The sequence below is a fragment of the Enhydra lutris genome, unplaced genomic scaffold (genome assembly GCF_002288905.1).
Source record: "Enhydra lutris kenyoni isolate GAN:26980312 unplaced genomic scaffold, ASM228890v2 scaffoldscaffold5, whole genome shotgun sequence".
NCBI lineage: Eukaryota > Metazoa > Chordata > Mammalia > Carnivora > Mustelidae > Enhydra > Enhydra lutris.
The window spans coordinates 13,548,787-13,567,693 of NW_019154089.1; the positions used below are offsets into that span (position 1 = coordinate 13,548,787).

Genomic DNA, 18,907 nt, shown 5'->3' on the forward strand with positions numbered 1-18,907 from the left:
TTAAACAAAAAAACCAAAAACACACCTCAACAGCACTATCTTTGAACCCTGTCTCAAATGTAGGCACTGAGTAGTGGAATGCCATACCATTATATCTTGGCACACCTTAGTCACTCCTTCCCTATGCTTTCATGACTCATGCTATGTTCTCATATCACCTATACAATTACTTTATAATTTTGTGTAAGCCATTTTCTTTATTAAGTAAATTTTTTTAAAGTTATAATTGATATACAACATTATATTAGTTTCAGGTGTACAATATAATGATTTGATATTTGTATATATTGCAAAATGGTCACCATAATAAACCTAGCTAATATCTGTCACCATATAAAGTTACAAATCTTTTTCTGAAACTTTGAAAACTTTCCAGATTTACTCTCTTAGCAATTTTCAAATATACAATACAGCATTATTAACTATAATCACCATCCTATAAATTCTTTTAAAAAGAAATCTTTAGATCATAAATTTAAATAGCTACCAATAAAAATGAAATAATTCTAGATGGACACTGGTACCAGAGGCTTGGAGCTCTCCTTACAAAGAATAAGAGAGCAGCAACTGTGAAGAAAGGTGTTAAGACATGACAGCACCTGGGGCACCTGGGTGGCTAAGTGGGTTAAAGCCTCTGCCTTTGGCTCAGGTCATGATCCCAGGGCCCTGCGACTGAGCCCCTCATTGGGTTCTCTGCTCAGCAGGGAGTCTGCTTCCCCCTCCTTCTCTCTCTGCCTGCCTCTCTGCCTACTTGTGATCTCTGTCAAATAAATAAATAAAAATCATTAAAAAAAAAAAAAAAAGAAAAAGACATGACAGCACCCAACTGAGACTTCATCCCAGATAGAATGAGAAAGACTGAAAGACTTGAAAAGAGAATCATTTTATCACTTTTTTTCAATTGTAATAACAAATTCTGTATCTTTTTTATTATTTGTGAACATTTTCTATGGAATTAAAAATAAAGCAACATTTATTCCACTAAAAGATCAATAGCATTTTCTGATTTATTTATTTTTAAAGATTTTATTTTGGGAGCACCTGGGTAGCTCAGCTGGTTAAGTGGCTCCTTTGGCTCAGGTCATGATTCCAGGGTCCTGGGATCAAGCCCCACATTGGGGTCCCTGCTCAGCAGAGAGCCTGCTTCTCTCTCCCTCTCTCTGCCTGCCGCTCTGCTTACTTGTGCTATCTCTCTGTCGAATAAATAAATAAAATCTTTAAAATAAGAAGATTTTATTTTTATGTAATCTCTATACCTACTGTGGGGCTCAAACTCACAACCCTGAGATAAAGAGTTGCATGCTTTACTTACTGAACCAGCCAGGGGCCCCACATTTTCTGATTTTAAAAATTTACATTGGTATAACTGTACACATCGTTTGGTTAGAATATTGTACTGGGGTTTAGTTATTAAAAGACTAGAACATTCTTTTTGTATGAGAAGAACATGATTTTGTAAGGAAACATTAAAATTGGTTTCTTTGGAATAAATCAGAAAATTTGAAAAGCAATTTTGGAGGCTAAGTGTCAATTAAAAGATGTTGCTGTATTATCTTCCACCTTTATGAGACAAGGTAAACTAATTCTGTTACTATACAGTTAACACAAACTATCATCTAATACCAGTTAAATGTGTATTGTACAAATCGTGGTTAGGAACTTGGGCTCCCCAATCATGCCCACTTGGGTTCAAATCCTGCTGCTGTTTCTGTGATTGTGTGATTTTATTTTTTTTAAAGATTTTTAGTTATTTATTTGACAGAGAGAGATCACAAGTAGGCAAAGAGGCAGGCAGAGAGAGAGGAAGGGAAGCAGGCTCCCTGCTGAGCAGAGAGCCCGACGTGGGGCTCGATCCCACAACCCCGGGATCACGACCAGAGCCAAAGGCAGAGGCTCAACCCACTTAGCCACCCAGGCGCCCCGACTGTGTGATTTTATAGAAATTATTTAATCTCGGGGTGCCTGGGTGGCTCAGTGGGTTGAGCATCTGCCTTTGGCTCAGCTCATCGTCCTGGCATCCTGGGATGGAGCCCCAAGTCAGGCTTCCTGCTCAGCAGGGAGCCTACTTCTTCCTCTCGATCTGCCTCTCCCTCAGCTCTTGCTCTCTCAGGTGCTCTCTCTCTCTCTCTCAAACAAATTAATAAAATCTTAAAGAAAAAAAAAAGGAAAGAAATTAATCTCCATCCTGTGGTTTTCCTTTGTTTACAATGGGAGTACAGAACCTCCCTTATCTGACAGTTTTACTTTCTGTGATTTCAGTTACCCATAGTCAACCATAGTCTGGAGGCAGATGATCTTTCCTCTCACATATCTTCAGAATGTCAATAGTTGCCTAATGCTAAGTCACAATGCCTGTATCATTCACTTCACTCTATCTCAACATGTAGGCATTTTATAATTTCACACTACCACAAGGGCAAGTACAATACAGTAAGACATTCTGAGAGAAAGAGAGATACCACATTCACATAAATTTTACTACAGTATATTATTATAATTGTTCTGTTTTATTAATAGTTACCATTGCCAATCTCTTACTGTGCATTATTTTAAAACAAAACTTTATCATAGATATGTATGTATAGGAAAAAACATAGTATATATAGGGTTCAATACCATCTGTGGTGTTAGGCATTCAGTAGAGATCTTAGAATATAATCCCCATGAATAAGGGGGACTACTATACTGGTAGCATGGATCTCACGGTATGTATTATCCTTGTGGTTTTCCATGCAAAGCACTTAGTGCAGTGTCTGGCTTAGTACGTGTTTTTTGTCAATGATTAATGTTATATGTCAAATTCTTTTTTGGGTCCTGTGCTTCTGAAAAAAGTAATTATATTCTAGATTGTACCCATGAATATATATGTATTTTTTAAAGATTTTAAGTAATCTCTATGCCCAATGTGGGGCTTGAACTTACAACCCCAAGATCAAGAGTTGTATGCTCCATGGACTAAGTCAGCCAGGTGCCCTAAGTTATTTCTTATTCTAGAACTTAATAAGTGTTGAAATTTTTCTTGATCTGACTTTGAAACATTCCAATTCACCTAACATATTACACAAGTTCTATATTGTAGTAAACCAAGACATTAACTATTCTTAATTGTTGGGCTTGGGGAACTAAGTCTTACCTTTGGGGAGGAAGTAAAATTTCATGTAATTCATGAGTTCTATCATGACACCAATAACCTGAGGCAGGGGCAGAGTCCAGAAAACTGTGAGCAGACAGAAAGCTCACATTTTTTATCTTCTATTCTGGACCAAAATGTGGTCAAAATGCCCTGGAGGGAGGTTCCTGGTAGAATTTTTTTTTTTTTTTTTTTTAAGATTGATTTATTTGAAAGGGAGGTACAGAGGGAGAGAATCTTCAACCAGACTTCCTGCTGAGCAGGGAGCCTGATATCGGGCTTGATCTCATTACTCATGAGATCATCACCTGAGCTGATACCAAGAGTCTGATGTTTAACCAACTGAGCCACCCAGGTGACCCTCCTGGTAGGAAAATTTTAAGGTGACTTTCCTTACTCTACAAGGTCTAAAGCTTATCTGTGCCAGCACTTTTGGGCAGAAAGGCTGCTGTCTGGCTGTATTTCTGCCCCTTAGAGTCTCTGTTTATTCCATTTTTCTCCTATTGTGCTTGGTAAATTTTTGTGAAAGACCTTGCTGGTCTCAGCTGGGTTCAGAGTAACCAAGGAAAGTGGGTCTGTGAACAAACCTGGGCCAAAGTTTTTATTTAGCCAACTGAGCCACTCAGGTACCCTCAGAGCTTTTATTTTAAAGGGAGGATGAGTGGCTCCTCAGAATGCAAAGTCCATAAGTGGGAGATGGTACCCAGAGTCAGAGTACAGTCATCCTCTCCTGACCTGCAGATGCTGGATTTTTTTTTTTTTTTAAGATTTTATTTACTTATTTGACAGACAGAGATCACAAGCAGGCAGAGAGGCAGGCAGAGAGAGGGGACGGAAGCATGCTCCCTGCTGAGCAGAAAGCCCGATGCAGGGCTCGATCCCAGGATCCCAGGTCAGATCATGACCTGAGCCGAAGGAAGAGGCTTAACCTACTGAGCCACCCAGGTGCCCCTTTTCTCTTTTTTTTTAATTGAAGAAGATGAGGTTCTTTTTCAAAGATATTCAGAATCTGACTCTCAAAGGCTGAACAGAGTAGGGACCATGTATGACTTTGTATCCCAGTATCTGGTACAATACCTGACCCATAGGAGGACCTTGGTGAGTATCTGCTGAATGAATGAAATGTATCTCTCTGGCCTTAGAGAGTATATCCACACAGTCCACAAATATATATTTGGAATGGTTTCCATGTGCCAGCACTCGGGCGGTATCAACAAGTAAGACAGAATACAAAGCAAATAAAAAGCAACATAGTGACAGAGAAGAAGAAACACTACAAAAACTAAGTGGCTCTCTCTCTGTGTGTCAAAAAAATCAATAAATAATCTTAAAAAGGGGGGGGGCGGGCACCTGGGTGGCTCAGTCGGTTAAGCATCTGCCTCGGCTAAGGTCATGATCCCGGGGTCCTGGGATCGAGTTCTGCATCAGGCTCTCTGCTCAGTGGAGAGCCTGCTTCTCCCTCTCTTTCTGCCTGCTGCTCTGTCTACTTGTGCTCTATCTCTCTCTCTCTCTGTCAAATAAATAAATAAAAAATCTTTACACAACAACAATGAATTAGTGGTAAAGAATGATGGGGGTGGTAGTCAGTGAAGACCATCTTACAAGGCATCAGCTATAAGGAGGTCTGGGGGAAATAGTGTTCCTGCCTGAGAGAGTGCCAGGTCTCTGTGAGGCAGGGATGAGTTTGGCGTATTCAAGGAATGGAGAGGAGGTCGGTGTGGCTAGAGTATGGTGAATGAGACAAAAGTGGTAGGGAATAAAAGCTGGAGAGGCAATGTAAGATCATGTTGAATGAATGTAAGGCCTCAAAAGCAATGATCTTTTTTTTTTTTAAAAGATTTTATTCACTTATTTGACAGAGAGAGAGAGCACAAGCAGTGGTGAGCAGCAGAGGGGGAGGGAGAAGGAGGCTCTCCACTGAGCAGGGAGCCCCATGCGGGGCTTGATCCTAGGACCCTGAGATCATTACCTGAGCCAAAGGCAGACGCTTAACTAACTGAGCTACCCAGTTGCCCCCAAAAGCCATGATTTGAACTATGGATTTTGTTTTTAGTGCCATGAGAGGCAACAAGATCTGGCTTATGTTTCAAAAAGATTGCTCTGATCATCATGTCAGCAGACTGTATGGGGAAACCAATGGAAGCTGGCAATGGAGACAGAGAAAAGTGTATGGATTTGGAATTACATTCTGGAAGTAGATCTGAATGCAATTTCTTAGATTGGATGTGGGGGAGTAAAGGAAAGAGTCAAGGGTAACTCCTAGGTTTTGAGCTTGAGCAACTGAACAGATGAGATGAAAACTGGAGGATGACAGCCTTGGAGGAGAACTTAAGACTTTTCTTTGGCTATGTTAAATATGAGTGGTCTATCAGATATATGGGTAGAGATATCAAGTAGTCAGTTGGAGATTCAAGTCTGGAGCTCAAGGGAGAGGTCAGAACTGGAGATTATAAATTGAGAATCATTAAGTATATCAATTGCACTTTATAAAGGCTATGGACTGGAAAAGAAGGCCTAGCATAGATGGAAAAGGAAAGAGGTCCTGTGACTGAGTCTTGGATCCCTCCAAGCCCTGTGACAGAATTGTCCAGCCAAGTCCTACCTAAATTCCTAACTCACAAGAACCATGAGAGGTTTACAAGATTGGAGGAAGCTATGGTCCACATTGGGAAAAAGAACTTAAATTATCAGAATTTTGAGAAGGTGGCCTGAATGTGCGTCTCTACTGCCCTGATATGCATATACAACTTTATTCATTTATTTATTTTTAAAAAAGATTTATTTGCCAGAGAGAGAGAGAGAGAGAGAGAGAAAGTGAGCACAAGCAGGCGGAATGGCAGGCAGAGGGAGAAGCAGGCACCCTGCTGAGAAAGGAGTTGGATGCAGGACTCGATCCCAGGACCCTGGAATTATGACCTGAGCCAAAGGCAGACGTTTAACTGACTGAGCCACCCAGGCATCCCTCCACATACAACTTTAATCCAACTACCAATTACCTCCCCAAATGGGACAGGTTTGATATAAGAAAATAGATGCTTAGAAAACCATTGGAAAGTCTGAAGGTACTTGGCTGGGCCTTCATAAATGTCTCCAGGAATAATATTTGTCTGTTCCAACAAAAGAGCTATAGTTTGAGGTCTCCATTGCAAACTTGCTGAAAGTAAGAAGTTTGCATTATCAATGAACCTTCATCTCAGCCTATGAAGCTTGATAATGGATTCTGGAACACTGATGTAGGATGATCTCATAGTTCCATGACCCTTTCTTGATAGTAACAATAGTGAAAAGCCATAGGAATATGATCTTCACTGCACTTCTGTCTTCCAAATCTATGATAAGACATCTTTGGCAGGATTGGATTTGTATTCATATTGTAGCCAACAAGAGGATGTATAGGGCAGAGACTGAGCGATCTAGGACAGGGCTTATTTTCACAGGGTCAGTGAAGTATGGACAGAGCTAGGGTAGAGAAGCAAGATAATTCTTCATAAACTTAAGGAATGTAGGAGAAGTAGTATTTGGGAGATAAATGGTCGTGATACCTCAATTTAAGTTACTGTCTTTAGGAGACTTAATGTGCCTTAAGTTGCCTTAGGATACTTAGGTCCTGAATAGCTGGTCACTGCACGACTAAACAACCTCCTATATTCCAATTAATGGTGAACACTGCTAGTTTATAATGACTTGCTATTCCTTGGCCCCAAATGTGGCCTTAGAATCTTCAACTCAGCTCCAAAGAAATTCACCAATTGTCTGAAGATGGTCCTTAGAGATGTAACCAATTTAATAGCCTGCTTATTATGGCTTATTGGGAAGTAGTGGATTTCTAGGTACAGCTATAGTTAGAAAGCAGCATACATCAAAAGATCCTAGTAAAAGCAAGCCGGATATAACCTACCAGTGGGTCAGATTTGTTAGGCAGTGTAGTCTAATGGGCAGGGTGGTCTACAAGAATGCATTGGACAGTTAGCCCCATTAAGATTACTTAGCCTCAGTACTTCTATTTTGTGAATCCATATTATTGATGGTCTGAAAAGGCTCAAATTTTAGCACAGAAAAAAAGTATGAAGAAAGCAAATGTAATGGTATTGATGATGTGGTGTTAAAATTTTTTCTACTTAGGGGGCACATGGGTGGGCTCAGTTGGTTGGACGGCTACCTTTGGCTTGGGTCATGATCCCAGGGTCCTGGGATGGAGCCCCATATCAGGCTCCTTGCTCAGCGGGGAGCCTGCTTCTCTCTCTCCCTCTCCCTGCTACTCTGCCTGCTTGTGCTCGCTCTCTCTCTCTCTCTGTTAAATAAATAAATTAAATTAAAAAAAAATTTTATACTTAGAACACATATAAAACAAGAGTTCAAGGGCGTCATGGTGGCTCAGTAGGTTAAGCGTCCAACTCTTGATTTTGGCTCTGGTTGTGATCTCAGGGTCATGGTATTGAGCCCCTCATTGGGCCCCACACTGCTTGAGATTCTCTCTTTCCCTCTCCCCCTCTGCTTCCTGCTCTCTCTCTGTTAAAACAAAAAATAAAACAAACAAAACAAAAAAGCAGAGTTGAGCTGAAAGTACAATAAATGAAATGAAAAATTCATGAGAAAATCAACATCAGTTTCAAAGTAGCAGAAAAAAGAATCAGTGAACTTGCAGATAGATCAATAGAAATATTCAATCTGAAGAGGAAAAAAAAAAGGATGAATAATGAATAGAGCCTTAGAGACTTGTGGGATACAAAGCACACCAAACAAATATATATGGGGAAACTTCAGGAGAGAAAGGAGAAGAAAAAAAAAATATTTGAAGAAACAATGTTTGAGGGGCGCCTGGGTGGCTCAGTGGGTTAAGCCTCTGCCTTCGGCTCAGGTCATGATCCCAGCATCATGGGATTGAGCCCCATATCTGGCTTCCTGCTCAGCGGGAAGCCTGCTTCTCCCTCTCTCACTCCTCCTGCTTGTATTCCCTCTCTCACTGTGTCTCTCTCTGTCAAATAAATAAATAAAACTTAAAAAAAAAAAAAAAGAAAAAGAAACAATGTTTGAAAACTCCCCGTATTTGATTAAAGAAAAACAATCCATACAGCCAAAAGTCTCAAGTCTCTCGGGGTACCTGGGTGGCTCAGTCAGCTAAACTTCTGCCCTTCCACTCAGGTCATGATCCCTGTCTTGAGATCGAGCCCCACATCAGGCTCCCTGCTCAGCGGAAAGCCTGCTTCTCCCTCTCCCTCTGCTTCTGCCTATCACTCCCCTGACTTGTGCACTCTGTCCAATAAAGAAAATCTTAAGAAAAAAAAAGTCTCAATCTCTCAAAACATGATAGATACCAAGAAATCTACACCCAAATACATCATAGTCCAACTATTGAAAGATAAAGACAGGGGTGCCTGGGTGGCTCAGTCAGTTAAGTGTCTGACTCTTGGTTTGGCTCAGGTCATGATCTCATGGGTCATGAGATCAAGCCCCCTTTTGGGCTGTGCACTCAGCTAGGACTCTACTTGAGGATTGTCTCCCCCATCCCTTCACCTGCTTGTAGTCTCTCTCACTCTCTCTAAATTAATACATAAATTTTTTTTTTAAAAAGAAAGATAAAGGGGTGCCTGGGTGGCTCAGTGGGTTAAAAGCCTCTGCCTTCAGCTCAGGTCATGATCCCAGGGTCCTAGGATCGAGCCCCACATCGGGCTCTCTGCTCAGCAGGGAGCCTGCTTCCTCCTCTCTCTCTGCCTACCTCTTTGCCTGCTTGTGATCTCTGTCTGTCAAATTAATAAATAAAATCTTTAAAAAAAAAAAAAGAAAGATAAAGACAGGAACTCCTTAAAGTAGCAAAAGAAAAATGACTCATCATACATAGTGGAATAATATGATTAATGACTTAAATTCCTATCTGTAACAATGAAAGGCCACAGGGCAGTGGAATAACAGTAGTGAGAAGATCAAAATTGTCAACCAATTACTCCATGTCCAGCAAAACTATCTTTTTTTTTTTTTTTTTTTTTTTTTTTAAGAGAGAGAGAGAGAGAGAGAGATCACAGGTAGGCAGAGAGGCAGGCAGAGAGAGGGGGAAGCAGGCTCCCAGCTGAGCAGAGAGCCCGACGCGGGGCCCGATCCCAGAACCCCGAGATCACGACCCGGGCCGAAGGCAGAGGCCCAACCCACTGAGCCACCCAGGTGCCCCCTTTTTTTTTTTTTTCAGCAAAACTATCCTTTAAACATTATGCTAAGCAACAGAAGCCAGTCACAAAAGGCCACATATTATACAATTTAATTGATATGAAACATCCAGAATAGACATATCTATAGAAAGAGAAAGGGAATGAGTAGTTGCCAGAGGTGACTGCTAATAGGTATAGGGCATCTTTCTGGGGTGATGAAAATGTTCTGAAATTATTGGTGATGACTGCACAATTTTGTGAATATACTAAAAACCACTGAATTTTACAAGGGTGAATTTATGGTACATGAATTATGTACCAATAAAGATGTTATTTTATTTAAAAAAAATTTTTTTAAGATTTTATTTATTTATTTGACAGAGAGACAGAGAGGGAACACAAGCAGGGGAGTGGGAGAGGGAGAAGCAGGCTTCCCTGCTGAGTAGAGAGCCCAATGTGGGGCTCCATCTCAGGATGCCGTGCTCATGACATGAGCCGAAGGCAGATGCCCAACAATTAAGCTACCCAGGCGTCCCAACATGTTATTTTATTTTATTTTTTTTAAAAGATTTTATTTATTTATTTGACAGAGAGAGATCACAAGCAGACAGACAGGCAGGCAGAGAGAGAGGGAGGGAAGCAGGCTCCCTGCTGAGCAGAGAGCCCGATGCGGGACTCGATCCCAGGACCCTGAGATCATGACCTGAGCCGAAGGCAGCAGCTTAACCCACTGAGCCACTCAGGCGCCCCAACATGTTATTTTAAAAAATTATTCTTTAAGACTGAAAGCAAAATAAAGACATTCCCAGATAAAGACTGAGAGAATTCACTGCTAGCAGGTTTGCTTTGCAAAAAATACTAAAGGAAGCCATTCTGGCCGAAAGGAAGTGGTACTAAGTGGTAACGTGAATCCAGAGGAAGAAAAAAAGAACACCAGAAATGGTAAATATGTGGGTTAATATAAAAGACATTATAAATATTTTTGTTCCCTAAATTCTCTTAATTTCTTTAAAAGACATACTGTATATGGGTCCCTGGGTGGCACAGTCAGTTGGGCGCCTGACTCTTGGTTTCAGCTTAGGTTGTGATCTCCAGGTTGTGAGATGGAGCCCTGCCTTTGGCTCCACACTTAGCAGAGTCTGCTTGAGATTCTCTCTTTCTCTCCCTCTGCCCCTCCCCATTGTGCACCCTCTCTCTCTAAAATAAATAAATCTTTAAAAAAAGACATATTGTATAAATCAATAATTATGACACTGAATAATTAGGTTTATAATATATATCGATGTAATATATATAACAATAATATACATGATAATAATACTACAAGGGAGGGGGAGGAACATTGCAGCATTAGAGGAATGTTTTTATATTTTACCAGAATTAAGTTAATAGTATTTAAAAAAAAAAGTTAGTTGTATTAATTTGAAGTAGACTGTGATGACTTAAGATGCATTTTGTAGTCCCTTGGGCATTAAGAAAATAACTTTAACAAAAGTATAAAAAAAATTAACAGAGAAATTAACATGGTTCACTAAAAAATACTTAACGCAAAAGAAGTCAGTAGAGAAAAAGGGAAGAACAAAATGTAAAGGAGATAAATAGCAAAGTAGAAAATGTAAATCTAGCCATATCAATAATGAAATTAAATGTGAATAGTCTTAACCGCCCACTCAAAAGGCAGAGACTGTCAAAGGATAAAAAAGCAAGATCTATATAATGAGATTTGATTTTGCAACAAAAAGTAATGAAGTACTAATACACAGTACAACTTGGCTGAACCTCAAAAACATGCCGGGGAAAAGCCAAATGCAAAAGACTACATATTGTATGATTTTGTTTATATGTAATGTACAGAAAAGGTAAATTTATAGTGGTTGCCTAGGGCAGGAGGTAAGAGTGGAGATTTAATGTAAACAAGAACAAAGGAACTAATTGAAGCCATAGAAATATTCTAAAACACAACTCTGTACTTTTACTTAAAAAATCATTGCATCATACAGTTACAATGGGTGAATTTTATGGTATACATAAATTATAACTCAATGAAAGTGCTAAGAGAAAAAACAAAACAAAAACCAAGGTGAGTAGAATTTAGTGTTAAACAGGGCTCTACCTAAACCTCATATAAATATTGGAAAGTCAGGAGAGTAGGAAAATAAACTAGGTCCTAAGTGACACTGTACATTCACACACGCATAAGCAATTCACTTTTTAGAGCACAGCTGCTGTGTTCTCTGCTTCAAGGCCCAAGGGAGTGCCTTCCCTGTCCCTCAAGGACAAAAGTCACTCCCTCTTTGTGCACAACCAATTCTTATATATTCCTCTTCACTGCACCCATTAACTTATACTGAAATTGTTTTGGTGTCTGCTTCTTGGACTAGACTATAAACTCCTCCAGGGCAAGGGACAGTATCTTCCTCCTCTCTGTAGCTCTGCCGCCCAGCCTGTCCTGGGAACTAAACAGGTTATCACTGAATGTTTGTCAAATTAGTGAAAGGAAAATTGGGATGTGTTTGCAGGGATTTGTACCAAACAAGTCTGAAATTATGTGGGAGGCAGAGAGCCCATATTAATTTAGGAGTCATACTAGACTAGTTAAAAAAAAAAAAAAAAAGAGAAGTATACACAAGGATATAGGTCTGCGTACCACTCCAAATTTAAACATATCTTCCTTGGATGTGGTCAAAATTCCATTTTATGCCAGGGCAATGAGTTCACAAGCAACATATTAAACTTCCAAGATTACTCTGCTCACCAAGCAAACAAACCATCTGATTTTACTGCAGATTACTTGACAGGATTAGCACAGAAGGCCAGACAGTTCTTGTACTTCTGGGTTAGAGTTAAGCAGCTAGCTGTGCTAAGGATACGAAGGGGGTCACGCAACCAGGTCCGGCCAGCTCTTTCCATGCTCCTCCACCTCCATCTTACCCAGAGCCAGGTCAAATGCAGAGCAAGCTGGGAACCTTCAGCCCAGAGAGTGCCCCCACCCCCCCCACCGCCCCGGCCCCCGTGTATTCTGTTCTCTACAACTTCGGTACAAGCATGGGATACAAAGAAGCTGGAGCCAAAGCATACCCTGGCCAGTTTCTCAGCCTCCCGGCCCCCATCACATTAAAGGGACCCAGGTAGTAGAGACCAGACGCCTAGAAACAGGAGTAAACCAGGCTGAAGATACCAAAACCAGGAGGAAAAAGGGGGTAAGAACGCCTTCTGGAGTCCTTGGCAGTGTGGGGCACGAGAGAAGGGAGGCAAGCGACACAAGGGATGGGAGAACCTGGAGACTGGGACGATGTTGAGTCAGGGAGCAATGGTGAGGGGCTAGGAGTCTGGCGGGGAAGGTTCTATGGGTCTCAGAAAAGGCACGGATAGGAATTACATTCTACGAGTTTACGATAAGAGCCGTGCTCTGGTGGGTAAGAATGGAAGGGGAAAAAAACCCGCGGCCTGAGTATGAGAAGGCCCTTGACCAGTAGATCAGGGAGACCTCATTCATTGCTGCTGCGGCCTCAATTTTCAAGGGAACGGGCCCACCGTACCCAGGCCCAGCCGGGGTGCACGAGTCAAGAAGTCCCCGGGCGCCTCACGCAAGGGGGCGGGCCGGGCGCCAGGGGGTGTGCCCGGAGACCCAGGGGCTGGGCCGCGTTCCCGCCCCGCGCTTCCGCCACTCCCTGTGAAACCAGCGGGCGAGTGAGGGACTTGCTGCCTCTGAGGTCCCCGGACTCACCTTCCTCCCTTCCCACTGGTTGGGTCCCGGACACTGCTTCCCACAGGCGGCACGCCCTCTCGCGGTCGAAGCGCAGCCCGTCCGGTTCCCGTCCTTCTCGCTCCTCCGAGCTGTTGTATGGTCGGGCCCCTCCACTGTCTGCGGCCTCCACGGTGCCCAACGCGGGATACTCCATCTTTCCTGCAAGCCCTAACCGGCAGATAGCCACTCATAAAGCTTGGTCTCGCGAGATGTGGGTGGGAGGATGACTTTGCCGGGCCAACAAATCTCGCGAGGTTTGGGCGCCGCAGACCGCGTTGCGGTGCGGTTCCAGGCGCTTCTCTCTGATGGCTGCTGGGGGACATCCGAGTAAGTGCTGTGGAATTGAGTCAGTCGCTGCTTTTACAGCAGCCCCTTCCCTCCGGTGTAGGTTCGTGCAGCCCTCCGCTGAAGGTTCTCGCCTTGTTCACCGTCAGCCTTCGACGCTTCTCATTTCGTTCTCTTGAAGGCCCTGTTATGTGGGAATATTTTCTACGTTTTACTGTTAGGGAAATTGAAGCCCAGAACCTAGAAATAGTTTACTCAACAGTAGAGCCAGGACTCCATCTCCGTGATTCTGTTGCTGCTGATAATAAATACCATTTGAGTTTCAAGTTCTAATTCCCAGCCCAGATCTCCCCCTTAAACTCTCCAACGTAACTGTCAAATCTGAAAATTTATCCTCTGTCCCCTCATGTCCTCCCACAGTCTTTCCGAGCCACCATCTCTTGCTGAGGTTATTGTAGCTTCTTTACTGGACCTTTCCCTTGCCCTTCAGATATTCTCAGCACAGCAGCCCCAGCAGTCCTCTTATAACAAGCCGTATCATGATACCCTGATGCTCCTCCTCTTCAACAGTTTCCCATCCCACTCTTGGTGAAAAGCCAAAGTCCTTAGTTTAGCCAAAGGACCCTTTTCAGTCTGACTTCCCTTAACCTCCCTGATCTCATCTCCTATTGTGTCAGCCTCCAACACCTTCATTACTGTCTCAGTCACCTTGATCTCCTGGAGTGCGTTTCCCGCATGTATCCTCATGGCTCAGCCTCTTTTATTTCTTTCTTCTCCTCCTCCTCCTCCTCCTCCAACTCCTCCTCCTCCTCCTCCTCCAACTCCTCCTCCTCCTCCAACTCCTCCTCCTCCTCCAACTCCTCTTGAAGAATGTATTTATTTATTTGACAGAGAGAGATACAGTGAGAAAGGGAACACATGCGTGGGGAGTGGGAGAGGGAGAAGCAGGCTTCTCGCAGAGCAGGGAGCCAGATGTGGTACTTGATAGGAGGACCGGATTGGGGAATCATGGGGAATCATGACCTGAGCTAAAGGCAGGCGCGGAACGACTGAGCCACCCAGGCGCCCCTCAGCCTCTCATTTCATTCTCTGGCTACCCTATCTAAAATTTAACCCCTCCACACACATTTCATGTCCCCCTCTCCTGCTTTATTATTTTTTTTCCTCTTTAACACTTAACATTATCATATATAGTATGTTTTTACTTTTTACCTTGTTTTTTGTTTGTTTTCCCACTAGTAGCCATGCCCCAAGAAAGCAGAGATTTTTGTTTTGTTCTTAGTTCAGTCCTCAGCATCTTTAAATAGAGCCTGGGCTCTCATAGGTACATACAAAATATTTGTTGAGTGAATGAAACTTTTGGTATAATTATTTCAACTTCATTTATTCAAATGTTTATTGAGAGTTTACTATGAATTAGAGGTTATTTTGGGCATTGAAATACAGTTGTGAACAAGACAGACAAGGAAGCTGTAATATAGTGTTTTTTATTCTAGTGGAGGACAGTATAATAAACAAGTCAACAGATAGTAATAAGTGCTAAGGAGAAAATAAAACAGGAATACGTACTGGGTGAATGATGTGGAAGGAAACTTAGAGTGATTAGAGAAAACCTCTGAGGAAATGACCTTTTACCTAAGACCTGATGGATGAGAAGTTAAAGACCATGCATGCAAAGAACTGGGGAAGAATGTTCCAGGAAGAGGGAACAGCAGGTCCAAAGTCCCTGCGGCAGGAGTGAACTCACTCTGTTGGAAGAGGAAAAAGGACAGTATGGTTGGAGCCCACTGAACTAGGGGGAAGTGGTATCAGAGGAGGCAAAAGAGAGGTAGAGACAGAGATGTTTCTTGCCTGAGATGACACAGCTCACCAGCGGGATTTACTTATTTATATTATAAATATTGTGGATCAGCTCTGTGTCAGGCCTCGTGCCTGACTCATCTATTAAAATGCTAGAGATGATTGATGTTTGTGCAATGTTTTATAGTTTATGAAGCACCTTTAACATACATTGTAACATTTAATCCTTAGGGTGGTTCTCCTATGAAGGATTCTTATTAGACAATAAAGAGAAAAACTGGGAGAGGTGAAGGTTTTTTCAGGATCCCACAGCTAGTTAATGTCAGAGCCCATGCTTGCACACCAGACCTCAGACTGCAAATCCATGTCCTTTTTTGCCAATACCATATGACCAGCCTAAAAACCAATGACTATACATTACTTATTTATCTTAAAGTTTCTAATTAACCAGATTCCCATAGTGTGAGTTATTCAGCTAGAAATCCAAATGTATAGAGGACATTTTTGTCAAAGTCTCAGAATTCAAGCATATATCTTTGACACAACAGAGCAAAAACAGTACCCCTCCCCTCCCTCCAAATCTGATTAGATGCTCAAAACAATTTAGATTATTCTCCAGTGAATGCTATCATGAAATTTTCTGCTTCTTAGCTCTGTGAACACATCTCTAGTTGTTAGAAGTGACCATAAATTAGGTTTTACTAATAAGATGTGTACAAGCATTATTTGACTCAGAATTTAAGATTGGTCTAAAACAGCAGGATTTGCTCTTGAGGAAAACTGACAAATCTATGTTGGTGGGGAAGGGGGGAAGAATGATGATCATACACACGCACACACACACACACACACATCTTTGCTGCAATCCTAGTCTACTGCTCAGGATGGGTCATGTTATAGTGTCTTCAGGGCTGCAAGGAAGCATTGTCTTCAGGACATGCCAGGTTTTAAATCAGCAACTTTCCAAGGACAGGTTGACAGTGTAAAGGAGTTTGTTGATCAATAGGTTAGGATTTCCAGAGGGTTTTGAGGAGGGGAAGGAGGGGAATTAGATTCAAATAGAGCTTTCCAACTGTTTCCATGTCACAGCCCACTTAAAAAATGAGCATGTCTGTATGCCAAGTTTAGACTAAACAGATAAGGCAGCTTCTTCTCATTACCCAGTGGTGGTCCAGGGACTCACAAATATTCTAGACCGTACTGAGCCACACTTAGGGCAGGAGGGCTGGATGTTCAGAGCCCTGTGAGGTGCAATGGGTGGTCATGATGTCTTACACCCAGACAATGTCTGAGGTGAGAGGAATTGGGATTAACCCAACTAATCTCTGAGGCATAAACAGGCAGTCAGTTAAAGTCACGAGATACTCAGCTTGATGTCAGCTGCTCCATTCTGCAGTCATGACCTATGCAACATTAGGTGAATTATTTAACATTTGTAAGTCTGCTTCTTCATCTGTAAAATAAGTAAATGATAGCTGCTTTAAATGAAGATTAACCAAAATAATTTCCATAAACTACTTACCACATTGCCTGGCACAGAGTCAATGGTAGTTGTTACCAGTTTATTCTGAAGGCTATATTTTTCTGAAAATTTCACAAATTGATAGTAGGTTCTAGTCTCCATCTTGGTGAAGCTAAACTCTACTTTTCTAGATCTAGCGTTTTAGATCCCATAATTTCTAGAACCAGTTTCAATTACTTATGCATTTGCTTATGGATCACAGTGACTTAGTTTAGTTTAAGAGACTAAACTAAGTTCCTCAGTATCCAAGGAAATCCAGAGTGGCTTTTTAAAAAAAGATTTTATTTATTTATTCGAGAGAGCAAAGGAGGGGGAGCAGCAGGCAGAGGGAGAGGAAGAAGCAGGCTCCTCACTAAACAAGGAGTCTGACATGGAACTTAGTCCTAGGCCCCATGACCTGAGCTGAAGGCAGATGTTTAACTAACTGAGCCACCCAGCCACCCTTAGAGTGGCTTAAAATGATCCAGTGAAGCTCTGTCATCCTCACTGAAGGATTGCTAAGAAATCAATATAGATCTTGAAATGGCATAGTAACTTGAGTCACACTGAATTAACAGGCTTTATTTTGGGCCTACTACATTATATGTCAGTATCTTTGTCCATTTGGGCTACTGTAACAAAATACCATAGACCAAATGGCTTAAACAACAGTTTATTTCTCACAGTTCTGGAGGCTGGAAGGTCCAAGATCAAAGTACTAACAGATCTGGTGGCTGGTCTCTGATGGGAGCTGTCTTCCTGATTTATACACATCTATTTTCTCCTTCTGTCCTTACATGGCAGAAGGAGTGAGAGAGTTCTCTAGAGTCTCTTGCATAAGGGCACTCATCTCATTCATAAGGGCTCTACCCTTATCACCTAATCAGTTTCCAAAGACCCCACTTCCTAATAGTATCACATTGGGGGTTAGAATTTCAACATCTTAAATTTTATTATTTATTATTTTTTATTTTTTAAAAGATTTTATTTATTTATTTGACAGAAAGAGATCACAAGTAGGCAGAGAGGCAGGCAGAGAGAGAGAGAGAGGGAAGCAGGCTCCCCGCTGAGCAGAGAGCCCGATGCAGGGCTCGATCCCAGGACCCTGGGATCACGACCTGAGCCGAAGGCAGAGGCTTTAACCCACTGAGCCACCCAGGCGCCCCAACATCTTAAATTTTAGAGAATAAAAACTCTCTATTATTGCCAGGCACTGTACTATACTCCCTTACTGACAATACTTAGTGGCTTCCTATTGCTCATAGGAGAAAGTTAAAAAGTTAAAATGTCCTACTGTGGTATAAGATGCCCATTATAAAGTCTTTCTCCTTCCCTCTCCATTACCTTCTTCTTCTTTTAAGATTTTATTTATTTGTTTGAGAGAGAGAGAGAGAGCAGGAGCAGCAGGAAGGGGGAAGGGGAGGGGCAGAGGAGGAGTAGAGGGAGCAAAGGGGGAGGAACAGGGGGAAGCAGATTCCCCACTAAGATCATGACCAGAGTTGAAGGCAGATGCTTAACTGACTGAGCCACCCAGGCAGCCCTCAACATTAAGTGTCTAATAACCATGTTGTTGCAAGTAACTACAGTTCATTAATTTTTTTTTTAAGTAGGCTCCATGCCTAATGTGGGCTTGAACTCACAGCCCTGAGATCAAGAGTTATTTGCTCCACCTTCTGAGCCAGCCTGGCACCCCTAGTTCATTCATTTTTCTCTGTGGGATAATAATCTGTTATCTGAATATACCATAATTGATTTACCTGTTCTAGTGTTGATGGACATTTGAGATGTTTCAGTTATGAACAGAGTTACTATTAACATTCTTCTTTTTTTTTTTTAAGATTTTAAAATTTTTAAAGGAACCCCTGCACCCAATGTGGAGCTTGAACTCACAACCCTGAGATCAAGAGTTGCATGCTCTACCAACTGAGCCAGTCAGGTAACCCAGCATTCTTATATTTAACCCCTGGTGCACTTGGATAGGCATGTCTTAGGATGTAAACCTAGGAAATGATTCCCAGTTGGTAGGTATGTGAATGTTGTACTTTACAAGCTAATGCCAAATTGTTTTCTCAAGTGGTTGTATCAATTTATATTCCCATCAGCAAAGTATAAAAGTTCCTATTGATTTTCATTCTCTGCAGCACTCGGTACCGTCAGACTTCTTTATCTTTTGCTGATCTAACAGGTATAAATGGTATTAGATGTGTGGTAGGCCTTTTCATTCTATTCTTTATCTCTCCTTTTTAAATTCTCAAACATTTATAAACATTCTCCATGAAATAGATATTTTGTTAGGTACTAGA

The 18,907-nt window shown here is 41.8% G+C and overlaps 1 protein-coding gene across 6 annotated transcripts in view; it reads right to left on the reverse strand.

Moving 5' to 3' along the window:
- The window catches only part of LOC111141146 (zinc finger protein 346), a 34,413-nt gene extending 21,241 nt beyond the window's left edge, over positions 1-13,172 (reverse strand). For 5 of the 6 annotated variants that reach the window (XM_022493505.1, XM_022493504.1, XM_022493500.1 and 2 more), the window contains exon 1: positions 12,998-13,172. In XM_022493505.1, the coding sequence (XP_022349213.1) occupies positions 12,998-13,172 (175 nt within the window). Of the gene's footprint in view, positions 1-608; positions 617-3,691; positions 3,718-9,670; positions 9,701-12,324; positions 12,332-12,993 lie in introns of all 6 variants that reach the window. The other variant, XM_022493499.1, reaches the window with a different exon arrangement.
- Positions 13,173-18,907: the final 5,735 nt, after the last annotated feature.